Consider the following 13,629-nt stretch of genomic DNA (forward strand, 5'->3'; position numbering starts at 1 on the left):
CGTGGACCCGCCTTTTCTACTGTAGGGAGGAGATATCGTTTATGTGGCGCATAGAGTGTTAACTTGGGCGCCGTGCGTATTTGACATCGGTTCTTCCCTCCTTTTCGTCTCTCGCTTCGATGATAATAATGCATGTGCGTCGAGTTGTTCTCGCGTATGTGTCGGGTCGGGTTGGACCGGTCCGATATATAACTTTTTTTCAGAACGATACTAAACTCATATTATTGTCTTATTTTTTCATTCATTTTTTAATCAAAATGTTATCCTCTTAGAAAAATGCATTTAGACCCTTGTTTATAAATGGGCAGCTGACATGTAAATGTCGCACCACCATCAACTACCATAACCACTTCAATGAAGAAACTTTTGGACACCCACAGATTTGCACCAAAAAATTTGTTGGGTTCTAGGGTTTAGGTTGGACAAGATTTATTGAGAACCCATATGAGGATGGGCGTTGGGGTTGTCTGGAGTAAGGATTATGGGTTGGCTATGTAGATGGAGAAGGATTTGGTTATGGTGTGAAAAGAGGAACATGTTTGGGTGGGTTAGTGGTTTCGGTGGCAGAGAGGCAGAGATCAGGAGAGAGTGTGGTGGTGGGTGGGTAGGGGAGAAAGATATTGATTATTGAGAGGTTGGTGGTGGACTGGTTGCGAGCTGGGGGTGAGTGGTCGGGCGGGCTGGGGTTTCGGCTGCCGCCGTGAATGTGGTGCTGCAATTAAGGATGTGATGTATTAAAGGTTATTTTAGGAATAATAAGGAGTGGAGAAATAGCATTTTAATTTTTTAACTTTTTAAAGTGGGTGAAATTATAACGTGAGTGGAGAAATAAGACAATGAGGTGGGTATATCAATACTCTTTCTTTTTTATCATTTGACTTGTACGGGTAGTGTGAATCGAAATTATGAATCTACCTAATTTACCCAAATAATAATAGAAACTAGCCTAAGGCCACATACATTGTGTGAAGCTGTATTTTTTTTTTTCTCGAAAAATATATGAGAGAGGAGTTGGAAAAAATGTAAAAGAGAGAGGGCGTGAGAGCGAGAGAAAGCGGGAGAATGGAGAGGGATTTTTTTTTTATTTCTTAAAATTAGAAATATGCTATGATAATATGTAAGTGTAAGAAGAAAAAAAGATAATTGGTTTGTGTGAAACTACAATACTCTTCGTGATTTTATTTTGTGATATAAGATCAAACTGTCTTTTTGTTGTCTTTTAGTTGACAAATGAAAATTTGTTAATAGATAGTTTAGATAATAAATTTTGAAATTATGCCATATTTTTTCGTTTTCTTTTATAATTTGTTATTAAATAAATATCAGGTTTTAAAAGTTTGAAAGGTGTAATTAAGTCGAATCAAAACGAGAGTACCAAAGTGTTTAGGCTTGCCTAAACTCGCTCTTTTGTAAACAAACCACAAAAAAAAAAAAAAAAAGTTATAAAGAATGTAATAATTAAAAAACTTCTCAATTATTGAAAGAAGTTTGAAGTTTCAATATCTCCTCGATTTTTCTTTAATAAGTTTGAAGTTTCAAATCTCGTTAAACTTGAACCGAGATTGTTAGGTGGAGCTCAAATCAAGCCCCAGTTGTCAAAACCACGAAGTTCAAGAATTGCATGATTTTGACAACTGGATCCATTGGGCTGCATTTTTTAGTTGATTACTTTATGTTTACGACCATACATTTTGAGGGTGAATTTTAGTTGTCCATTTCCTAAGTTGCTATCATTTTTCATGGGTGATGGATGATGGATACGAGACACGTTGATGGTGTGTTGATGTTTGTTTGCTTATTATTTTGGAATTCATTCTAAAGGAGATGTTCAATCTCATCCTCTTCTTCTATGTCATTTTGTCAAGGTCAGATTGCACCGTGTAGCATGATTAGTCAAGTAATTTGATTTTTCTTTTCTTTGTCTCATTTGGAAAACTCGGGATTTTAACTAAACGTGTTAAATGATAATTAATTTTTCTAATATTTTATGAGATTCATCATATTTTAAAAAATTCTTGAATTTGAACAATTACACTAACAGCTTTTCCTGTTTTAATCCACTTTCACATCACTCTTAAAGGAAGAATTTTCCCTTATAATTAATTTAAAAAATGAGAAAAACTGTGCTAATAAATAGAAAAACAAATCAAACTAAAAATGTTATAAATTATTGTACTAGAAAGTTGAGAGGGAAGCTAGAAAGATAAGGGGCTTGAGGAAACCTGTGTATTATTCCTCACGCCTTGTGCCTTTATTTATACTAGTTAAGGTAGAGAATTACTTGGACAACAGTATAATCTATGAGCAATAATTTAAGTAGAATATATAATTCTATAAACGAAAATTAGAGTTCAAGCTCAATGCTGAATGTTTCACGCAATCAATGCTAAAAGAATATCAACATGTAGACCATATTTTTTGAAGTTACTTGGATTCCAATGATGAATCTTGTGAACGAGTTTGTAGCAGAATAACCTTCAATTCCTTAGCGCAACATCATAAGTGTGCTTGATAATGTTTTGTGGCCTATTTTACTGAAGGGAGAGAGAAGGAACGACGACAGAGAGAAAATGGAGAGTTGAGTAATTTATGTGATGATGTTTCCCATCGCTTGTGCATTTATATATAACAAACATAATAAACTTGCTTACCTTGGAACTAATACAAATCTAAAAGGAATAAGATCGGAATCCTAAATACCTATACTAATGATTTACACAATCACACATGTGCTATAATTAAGATCCCAACAAATGTGATAACTCATTATGAGGCTTACCTCACTCCCTAGCTAATTAGTGTAGATAATATCGTTCGTTAAAAAAAAAATATACCAACAAATGTTAATTTTGTTAGAAAAGAATTAGATTGAAAAAAATATAAAGAGTAAAACAGTAGTTACATTTGTAATTTAGAAAATTTTCATATCTATATATGTAACTAATTCTTGGTCAATTATCATTTTCACCGAGTGTTGGTGGTCATGAATCGCAGCATATTTGTTATTGTTGGTAAAACAACAATCAGTGAATATTATTTTATTAAAAATTAAAATCAAACAACAATGAAATTATACAAATTACAATAAAGTGTTATTGACACTTCAAAAATCTCATTCTACACTCCTTACAAGTGTATTTTTATTTCCAAATAAAGAAAGTTTGGAGTGTAGAATGAGATTTTTGAAGTGCTAATAACAATTTTCTAGAGTAACTAACAAAAATAAAACAGAATTGAGAGCAATGCATGAACAAAGTTCAACCATCTATCATCAAAGTTAACTTTGATTTTGGCGAATTCCTAGTGTTTGTCCCAGAAAATTTATATGAATGTTGCAGTTAAAATAATGCAGTAGTAGGTTTCAGATATATAGGCAATCAGATGCCTTTTCACCACAGACACTTGGTAGATTCAAATTCAATTTCAAATTCAAACAAAATACTACTGTTGGATTTAATCTGAAATTTAAATTTAAATTAACTATTAATTAATCCGAAATTAATAATTAATCTCCATATAAAAATTTTGACCAAACAATAGACGGAACATAGGTAAGTTAGTCATTTAATATTTTGATTTCGTTTCACGCTTACCAAACACAGAACGGAACAACCGTCTCGTTTCGTTGTACGCTTACCAAACGCAGAACGGAACAACCGCCTCGTTTCGTTCTGCACGTACCAAACATAACACGGAACCTCCACTGCGTTTCTTTCCGTCTCGTTCTTTTCCGTTCTGTCCCGTCTTATCCCATTCTGTTCCGTCCCGTCTGTGCACCGAACGATACCTTATAGCACCACTCTTGCCCTTGGCCCAACTCAAACCCCCACATACACACCCTCCCCCGAATCGCCACCAACCATTTCAGTGGGCCAGCCTGTCCCGAATCCCTGCCATTTCCAAAATTAAACCCCGCTAATTATTAGAGTACCGTTCGCCCAATCACGCGCAGTTCACGTGGCACCCTAAAATTTGAATCCGGACTTGTCCGCCTTCTCTAAATTCCGCTTTAATTCAACGCCAAACGCCCGCTTTCAAAAATTCCCCTCTCTCTCTCTCTCTGCTCCCACCGCACAACGCAAACGCACATTTCAAAACCAAACGAACGAAATTGGAAGGAAGGAAGGAAGCAAATCCCATTTTTCGTCGGCCTCCTTCAGGTGCAGCTCCCTCCCAGATCCGTTTTTCATCTCCTCCTCCTCTTTTCGATTGCTATCAATCCCGATTCGTATCGGGTTTTTAATGTTCCGTTGAAGTTTGTTTGGTGATTTTTGATGCGGTGGTGTTTGATTCTGATTAGGGATTCGTTTTTCAATCTGGAGGCGTGGCGGAGGATTTAGGATTTTTAGATTTGGGATAGAGCGTTTTTCGCATTAGGTCGAGATGGATAGTTCGGAATGTGTTCGAGTGGCTGTCAATGTAAGGCCCTTGATTACCTCAGAGCTTCTGGTAGGCTGCACAGATTGCATTTCCGTCATTCCCGGTGAACCCCAGGTAATTTTTTTCTCAAGTTTTTAGGTTAAACTTTTGGTTCTTGGTTTTTCGAATGTCAGATGTGCCAGATTCAGCTGCTTTGTTATTTTTATTTGATTTTTGAATTCATAATGTGTAATGCACGTTCAATTTTTTTGTGATAATCAAAATATGAATGTGTTGGTAACTAATGATTTATGATTGGAATATGTGAGCAGGTGCAAATTGGGACACATTCATTCACATACGATTATGTGTATGGTAGCACCGGACTTCCTTCTAATGCGGTGTATGACGATTGTGTTGCTCCGCTCGTTGATGCCCTTTTCCATGGATACAATGCGACTGTACTTGCTTATGGACAGGTATAATGTTTATGAAAACTCTTGTTGTTGGGTTTCTTTTAACTTTATGTTTGGGCTAATACTAAGTAACAAAATTGAATTCATTTAATATTGCAGACGGGTTCTGGGAAGACATATACAATGGGGACTAACTATACTGGAGAAGGAAGTAATGGTGGAATAATACCCAAAGTGATGGAAAATATATTTAAGAAAGTTGAGACAACGAAAGATAACACAGAGTTTTTGATCAGGGTATCATTTATTGAGGTATGAAGATTTCCATTAGTTCGTTAATAGCATTTCTCCTTAAATTATTATGTTAAATGTTGATATTGAATGTGTATTACGGCAGATATTTAAGGAGGAAGTGTTTGATTTGCTTGACCCAAATTCATCATCACTGCCCAAAAATGAAGGGGCAGCACCTGCAAAGCCTGCGCCGGCAAGAGTGCCCATCCAAATTAGAGAAACAGTGAATGGAGGGATAACTCTTGCTGGTGTCACTGAGGCAGAGGTTAGAACAAAAGAAGAGATGGCGTCATATCTCACTCGTGGATCATTATCTCGTGCTACTGGAAGCACCAATATGAATAGCCAGTCAAGGTGCAATGCCTGCGCTTTCTATTAGATGGTTTTATAGTATAAAAGTAGATAATTAGTTAGAATTATAGTAATATGTGTAATTTGTTTTCTGAATAACGGAATTTTCTTTTCAGGGTGTGTTGAAATCTATATCTGTTTAAGTTATGATTAGATTTTGTAGTACCAACATTTATTATGTGCATCATATTGTTTTCTTTAAATCTATTTTTTTCTTATGAACATGTCACAATTGAACTAACATATTATCCTTTATGTTTTCCTCCCCTCACATTGCAGCCGTTCACATGCAATATTTACAATAACAATGGAGCAAAAGAGGATTTCTCACTCTGTGAATGGAGCAAATAATGACGATATTGGTGATGATATCCTATGCGCCAAGCTCCATTTAGTGGATTTAGCGGGGTCTGAGCGGGCAAAACGGACAGGTGCTGACGGAATGAGGTTGAAAGAAGGTAATTACGATGTACTTTATATTGAATCTTTCTTATAGGGTTGTATGAAAATAAAATCCTTACTTCACTGTTCTTCAATAAATGAGATAAGTTATCCTTTAATTGTTTTTTTTTTTTTTTTTTTTTTTTTTTTTTTTTTTTCTGTTTGGTTTGAATTGGCTACTAATTATTCATTTATTTTATCTTGTATTAGGCATTCATATAAACAAGGGTTTACTTGCTCTTGGTAATGTGATAAGTGCCTTGGGAGATGAAAAGAAGCGGAAAGAAGGCGGCCATGTTCCGTATCGTGATAGCAAATTAACACGTTTATTACAGGCATGCAAATCAATTTCTTTTGAATTCTTGTGATACATGTTATGACAGCTTGAAATTTATAGACATATTTTCAGGCCGTGTTCAGATGCATTTATCATTGTGGTTATTTTAGACAAGGAGAAAAAAGTAGCAACACAATGAAGAATGTGCAGAATTTTAGTTTCCTTAGACAACTTAAACTGAGGTTTTGGTTTGTCTTAGGCGGAATGATATGTATATCATAATTTACTTAGCATTTGACTCCCGATGGCTTGAAGTGTTAAGGTAGATAATAATAAAATTTAACTTGACTTTAAAAAAATATAATTGGTTATTTTCCAAATCGAAGTCCTTCACTCACTGTAAATAAATAAAATGAAAGATGCCTTGGTACTGTTTTTGACTAATCTTTGCAATGTGAATTTATAGGATTCGCTCGGAGGAAACAGTAAGACTGTGATGATTGGTATGCTGATTTTGTTTGTTAGAGTAAAGCTTCATTGGCTCTTTAAGATATGCATTTCTAATGATCCAATACTTATTGTTCCAAAATTCGTTGTCTGTTTTCCTAGCTTGTGTTAGTCCAGCTGACACAAATGCTGAAGAGACGTTAAATACTTTGAAATATGCTAACCGTGCTCGCAACATCCACAATAAGGCAATTGTAAGTTTTGGTGCAATATAATGATTTTTTGTTAAGGTTTGGTTCTTTTTTTCTTCTGCTGATCTTTTCGTTTGTTATTGATTATATAGGTCAATCGTGATCCCATGGCAGCTCAGTTGCAAACAATGAGAAGCCAGATTGAACAGTTACAGACTGAACTTTTATTTTATCGTGGCGATGCCAGTGCACCGTTTGAGGAACTTCAGGTATATGAATGACAAGTAGTAATAACAACCGCTCTTTATCAGTAAGGTTATGTGTTTATTGCTTTCAGACTTTTCATTGACCTTCAACTTTTTTAGATTCTGAAGCACAAAGTATCATTACTCGAAGCAAGCAACTTGGAGTTGCGGCACGAGCTTCAAGAACGTCGAGTTTCATGCGAACATCTAAAGCAACGTGCTCTTGATGCTCAGGTTTCTGTAAATAATTATAAACTCATGTCATTGATCAATCTCGTGTGGGCTTTCACTAATATTCAATATTTTAGGTTGAAAAAGATAAACTGGCCATGATGATTGAATCAGCGCGAAGTGGTAAATCTTGGGATGAGATTGACTCGAATTCAGTTCAGGTTGGTGTATAGTGATTTTTTTATTTATTTGTTTATATTTTATTATTTGGTAGTATGCATTTGTTTTTCATGTTGCACAATTTTCTCTCTCTCTGATAATCAAGAATCTGAACTCGGACATGGCTTTCAAACTCTTTGCAGGATTATGACTTGCTAAAAGGTTACGTGTCAAAAATTCAGGAGTTAGAAGGGGAGTTATTGTGCTTGAAAAACTCAAACAACTCAAAACACAAGAGATTTGTTGACTGTGCTGAGTCAGATGATGACAGCTTTCGCTCTAAGAATATTTTATTCCCCTCTATCAATGACTATTCATCTGATTATGATACTAAAGCTGGGGATATTTCAGGTAGAAAAGAAATTCTTTGTCTTATGTCTTTTTGGTTTTTATTATTTGCTTCTATACTTGTTTGATTTGGTTGTACATTATTTTTTCATCTAACACCAAGCTTCTTTCATGTGTACTGTTTCCTTTTTTATTTAACACCAAATTGCTTTCATGTGTACTTGTTTTATTTTTGATTATTTGCTTCTATACTCGTTTGATTTGGTTGTACACTATAATGAAGAACTATTTGTCAGTTTTTCATTTTTATTTGATGTATTTTTTGTTCTTAGTGCAGAAAGAACAAATCTGTGTTTTTTGCTGGCATGTATTTCAAGCTGTGGATTGCTAGTTGGTTGGATTGATAAATAATTTTGGGCATGTTTCCTGTAATTACAACTTGTAATGTCCATGTAAATATGAGACTTACTCTTTATAAAATAAGAGGATTATTGAGGATTCTATGGGGGAGGAAGCAAAGGGCTTGTGGGATAGAGTTTCTTACATGCATGACTGTGTGCTTCGATTTTCTTGATATACCTTTGTTTCGAATTCATGCCTATTGTAAGCTTCTTTTAACTCTTATGTTATATAGCTGTGTTGTATTGTTATATTTTTATTACGTTTGGCCTTTTATTATGTTTTAGCAGCTGGTAGGTTGGAGGTTGTTTTAGTGTTCTCTATACCTTTACCATTGTTATTATCCTAATAAAATCTTTATGCTTCTGTATGATTTACTAGTAGATGAGATTGAAGATCATGAAAAGGAGCAAAAGGAGCAAGAATTTTCTTCTCTTCAAGAAAAATTTGATAGGGAGCTCAAAGAATTGGACAAAGCTCTTGAACAGAAGGAGGTAAGGTTTCTTAAGTTTTGATTAAAGTGGTTGAATTATCTTGGTTGCGCAGTTTCAATTGGACAACTTCAAATCATTGGATTTGTTAAAGCGATTTCTTGTTGAGCGAACCTTTCCTCATTGGATTACTTCTTTGAAATGGAGTTTTGGGGATCCATAAATTAGAAGAAACCTTTCACTAAATATTATTTTGAATGGCATGCTTAACTGTTGGCATCTCGTTTTTTTCTTAAAGATGTCTGTTTAACTTTCAAGAGTTTTTCTTTACATCCTGCTATTGTCTAAGTATGCTTGTTTGTTTTTGCTGTTGGTGTGGGGTTCTATCATTTGTTTTTATTTTATTCTAAATTGGTTACTTTGACTTGTTCAAGGCTGAGATGAAGCGGTTTACTACTTCTGATACCTCGGTTCTTAAACTACATTATGAGAAGAAAGTTCAGGAGTTAGAACTTGAAAAGAAAACATTGCAGGTTTGTTTTCTTCCTGCAATACTTGTGCTGTGATGCAAAGGTCTGGCTTATAAATCTGCCTATTCTGGTTCTGCAGAAAGAGATTGAGGCGTTGAAACACAATCTTTCCAACATATCATCTACTTCTGATGATGGTGCTCAAAAGTTGAAGGAAGATTATCTACACAAGTTGAATGTCCTTGAAGGGCAGGTGAATGCAAATGCCCTAACCTTTTGATGGAAACTGCATATGTTGGACAACTGGGCTGAATTTTTCTTTGCAGGTTTCTGAGCTCAAAAAGAAGCAAGATGCTCAAGCTCAACTCTTGAGACAAAAACAAAAAAGTGATGAGGCTGCAAAGCGACTTCAGGATGAGATACAGAGAATAAAGACTCAGAAGGTGCGATATGAAAGAATAATGCAAAAAGATATTAGTCACGTTTTGTCCTCATTATTAAGTGCAATCTTTTTTTTCTTAGGTTCAACTGCAACACAAGATTAAACAAGAGTCTGAGCAGTTCAGACTATGGAAAGCATCACGAGAAAAAGAAGTTCTTCAGGTATCTGAAAATTTTGAATTGCATGCATCTTTGATTACTGATTTATGATGGAGTATAGCCACATCCACTGGTCATCTGCTTATCATGTAAATGATCTTGGAATGTGCAAGTGGATCAGTGATGGTGCTCCCTAGCATACTGTTTACAAATCATGATATACAAACACATTTTATTACTGTTAGATTGTCAACAGCAATTAGCAACCATGATCTAGAAAATGAATTTTACATCATTTTGGAAAATCATTTTAAAGTTAATTCTAACTTTTGAATTGTTATTTATTCTTTTTATATCTGTTGGGTTGGCAGAAATCTACCTTTTCCGCCCCCACAGCTACCCCCCAAATAAAACATTTGTTCTTTTGTGTTAACAAGTTACAATTATATGATGCTATGCATAGTGTAGTTTACCGTATGACTGCAATGCCTTCTCTTTTATCTACGTTATCTATTTTTGAAATTTGAGAGTTAATGAAATCTTCCTTTTTATTTTTGTCAATTATCAGCTTAAGAAAGAGGGGAGGAGGAATGAGTATGAAATGCATAAACTGTTAGCTTTGAATCAGAGGCAAAAAATGGTAAGAAATAAATTGCTAGGTTGTACTTCATCTATTCAAAGATATTCACATTTTTCTCCACGTTATGTCAGGTTTTGCAACGGAAGACAGAAGAAGCTTCTATGGCCACAAAAAGGCTAAAAGAGCTTTTAGAATCGCGAAAGACTTCTTCACGTGAAATTTCTGGTCATGTGATATACCTCATTTGTTTCTATTTTCTTGTCATTATATGGTATTAACAATTTGTTACTACTCTATGCAGGAGCTGGCAGTGGACATGGTCCTGGAGTTCAGGTACTTGTCACTCTCTAAAGTATCTGATGAGGAATAAAAGAGTCATTTATCAGAAGGATTTTTTTTGTTTGCATGATGGATTAATGTTGTAGATCTGTAGCTGTACACAAAATGATAGCATCAAATAATCTACGCCATATTGGATGAAGCATCACATCGCTTGATAATGAACCTTCAGCATCTTGCTTTGAATTTTTTTCTAAGATATGTGTTCTTACAATGTGGAAACTGCAAGCCTTGAGATAGGGTTAGAATTGTCCAATTCACGGCTAGTAACTTCTTGGTTGATTTGTTTACGACCGGTTTGTGTTTATCCTGTATGTAATATTTCTGCATCCAGGCTTTGATGCAGGCAATTGAACATGAGCTTGAAGTCACAGTTCGGGTGCATGAAGTACGATCTGAGTATGAGCGTCAAATGGAAGAGTAAGTCTTTCCATTCTAGAAGACTACTTTATATATTTACTTAAATGGTCTATGAGATTCTTAGAGTTGACTACTTTGAAAAGGATGCCATCCGTAATATTATGTTGAAATGTTGTATTTAGTTGTGCCAAGAATCATATTGAATGCTGGCTGTTTTAATCCTTGAATTCTGTTATATCTGTTTGTTAGAGTAAGAGATTCTATCTCAGTCACAATTTTGCAGAATCAGTTTAATTAACTCTTGGTATTTCAGGCGGGCTAGGATGGCCAAGGAGGTCGCAAAGCTAAAAGAAGAAGCAGAAATGTTAAAACGAACTAATTTCAGGTGAGTGTTTTGTAGATGAATATTCTATTTGAACAAATTGACTTTATTATTTGGTGCTAACTTGACATACATCTCTCTCTTTTGAATGGTGCCTATTGTAGTGATTACCCCGAATCAATGTCTCCTGGGGCGAGAAATTCAAGGATTTATGCACTTGAAAACATGCTTGCTACTTCATCTAGCACCCTGGTTTCTATGGCATCACAATTGTCAGAAGCAGAAGAGCGCGAGCGGGGATTTACTGGGAGGGGACGCTGGAACCATGTTAGGTCTCTTGCTGATGCAAAAAATTTGATGAATCATTTGTTCAATTTAGCTTCTTCCTCCAGGTAATACATTATATTTAGGTCAAAGATTTTACCAGAATAGAAATATTCCTCCTAATAATTTTGTCTGAGGGAAAAAACTTCAGTGTGCTTGTCAGCGTAATTGTTTTTACCTTGAGTATTTACTTTGGAATGCCACTGAAAATAAATGTTTTCTCGATTTTCAAGGTGTTTGTTACGAGATAAAGAAGTTGCATACAGAGAGAGGGATTTGGAAATAAGAGATTTGAAGGAAAAAGTTGTAAGCCTGAGTAGTTTGCTTAGAAAATCAGAGATGCAGAGGGCTGAACTTGTTCATCAGGTAAAGTCTTAGATTAGCTTATGTGGTTGCCAATGTGAAACCATGATTATTCTATCTTCCTGTAGTTATTTGACTATTTCCTTTCATTTTTCTTTTAATTTTCTGAATCGTTTGCGATTCCTAGCAGAATCAGGCGTTGAAGAAATTCGCCATGAACTGTTCTAAGGACGCGGACCTAAACAATGGTGGGCACAAGTATGATTTGCGCAAGTTGGTACGTGCGGGTGACATTATCTTTTGCAAGTTCCTCATGCTGCTTAATACTACGTTTTCTTTATTGTTTTTGTTTTAAAATACTTGTTGCCATTTCCTGATTACAACTGACATAAGTGTTAATCTTTATATGACGTGTTTTGTGAATCTAGGAAAACCGGGCGTCATTTATCTGGGAGGATATGGATACGTCTGATTCAGAAAAATCTGATGCAGAGGAGGATGGCGACTGGGTAATGTCAAGAAAACGACCATCTAAAAAGAGAAAATCCAAAAGTGGAAGTTCAAGTGGGGGAGGATATAATGAGTCAGAAGTTAAGAATTTTGGATGCTTCAAATTAGATGCTTCAGGTGATGGGATCGTGTCTCTGAAGAAAAGTGAATCGGGCGTATGCTGCTCTTGCAGCAAAAGCTCATCATGCAAAACTAGCAAATGTGAATGCCGATCTTCCGCAGGCACTTGTGGGTTATCATGTGGCTGTGCTGCTACAAAGTGTTCAAATAGAGAATCAGCTTCACTTGTGGCGCAAGAATCTGCACAAGTGGAGGTGTCTGAAGGGATTAAAGATGAGATCGGGACTGATGAAGCAGAGAAGAATCAGCTTCTTGTTACTCATGGTGCAAGGTTGCTTCAGAATGCATTAGCTGATAACTCTAGTGAGCCAACTGATGATGGTGAACCAAGAAGGAAGGCACTTTCCGAAATTGGAAATACGTTGGTATACTTTAGTCTCGCCTGATAGAATCGAATTGCTTTTCACTTGCCCCTTATCATCTGTGCAGTCAATTTGTTCTTGGTTGATGCTTCAGAATTTAATTATTTCACAAGTCTTACACTCACTTTGGCTTACGTTTTGATGGTTTTATCAACTGAAGGTCAAATCCAACGCACCAAAGCCTAACCAGAGAAAGAAGTGGCGAAAATCCACCATTCAACTTGTTACAAATGCTCCGCCTCCCTCGCAGCCAGAAGTTGCTGAAGCACCTCGAAGGCCAGATAACAAAGGAGAAGAGGCAAGCATCCCTATGAAGCTACCAAGAGCCATGCGATCAGCTGCTACATCAAACAGCGGCAACCCATTTAGAGACAGGAATGCTGATAAACCACAGCAATCGGATGCCAACAAGGAAGCTGGAATTCCTGCACCAAGAAGCCCTCTCCGGCAGAAGAGAACAAAAGATGAGAAGGAAAACCACCTGTAAATTCCACTGCCTCCTTCGTTGGCATTATCTTATACCAGCAGCGTGAAGCAGGTGGGTCATAGCCACGTAGGATTTGAGGTTGCTAGTGATTGCAAAATTACTGTGGCTATGAGGATTTATCGATCCGGAGCCTTGATTTGTGTTTGATTGATGAAGATCGAGATGTAGGTGATTAGGCCTTTGTTGGCTTTGTTGCTAAGACGATGTTGCTCAGGACTCGGGACCGTTTTCACTGGCATTTTGTAGACACGCTGTTCCATTTAGCGAACATCTAATCCACCACATCAATGAGATTAGACATGGTTTTCCTTGAATTACGTGATTTTCTTCGGAAAGGATGTGTGTAAATGACCCACATAACATGCCTAACTTCCCGCGTCTTT

At 36.1% G+C, this 13,629-nt stretch overlaps 1 protein-coding gene across 4 annotated transcripts; it reads left to right on the plus strand.

Annotated features, from left to right (window-relative positions):
• The first annotated feature begins 4,003 nt into the window (after positions 1-4,003).
• Positions 4,004-13,560, plus strand: LOC125475959 (kinesin-like protein KIN-4C). Of its 4 annotated transcripts, XM_048581465.1 has the most exons (28): positions 4,004-4,160; positions 4,301-4,494; positions 4,692-4,838; positions 4,935-5,087; positions 5,173-5,423; positions 5,700-5,878; positions 6,072-6,196; positions 6,605-6,641; positions 6,748-6,839; positions 6,929-7,045; positions 7,142-7,255; positions 7,330-7,413; positions 7,555-7,762; positions 8,480-8,592; positions 8,964-9,062; positions 9,139-9,252; positions 9,326-9,442; positions 9,522-9,602; positions 10,108-10,179; positions 10,251-10,344; positions 10,421-10,452; positions 10,793-10,878; positions 11,132-11,203; positions 11,305-11,532; positions 11,698-11,830; positions 11,958-12,044; positions 12,196-12,762; positions 12,920-13,560. In XM_048581465.1, exons 2-28 carry the CDS (start codon positions 4,384-4,386, stop codon positions 13,244-13,246), a joined length of 3,840 nt encoding a protein of 1,279 aa, XP_048437422.1. In that variant the 5' UTR covers positions 4,004-4,160; positions 4,301-4,383; the 3' UTR covers positions 13,247-13,560. The 4 variants fall into 4 exon arrangements, with proteins under 4 accessions (XP_048437422.1, XP_048437421.1, XP_048437424.1 ...); XM_048581464.1 differs by having other exon boundaries at positions 4,030-4,494; XM_048581467.1 differs by having other exon boundaries at positions 4,030-4,494; positions 10,251-10,332.
• Positions 13,561-13,629: the final 69 nt, after the last annotated feature.

The sequence above is a fragment of a genome, unplaced genomic scaffold (assembly GCF_019419815.1).
Source record: "Pyrus x bretschneideri cultivar Hongxiangsu unplaced genomic scaffold, Pyrus_bretschneideri_v1 Contig17, whole genome shotgun sequence".
Taxonomy (NCBI): domain Eukaryota; kingdom Viridiplantae; phylum Streptophyta; class Magnoliopsida; order Rosales; family Rosaceae; genus Pyrus; species Pyrus x bretschneideri.

Coding starts and splice junctions, on each gene's coding strand:
- LOC125475959 (XM_048581465.1), top strand. CDS start 4,384: ATGGATAGTTCGGAATGTGTTCGAGTGGCTGTCAATGTAAGGCCCTTG. Junction 9,253..9,325: donor TGAATGTCCTTGAAGGGCAG/GTGAATGCAAAT, acceptor TTTTCTTTGCAG/GTTTCTGAGCTCAAAAAGAA. Junction 12,763..12,919: donor CCGAAATTGGAAATACGTTG/GTATACTTTAGT, acceptor TATCAACTGAAG/GTCAAATCCAACGCACCAAA.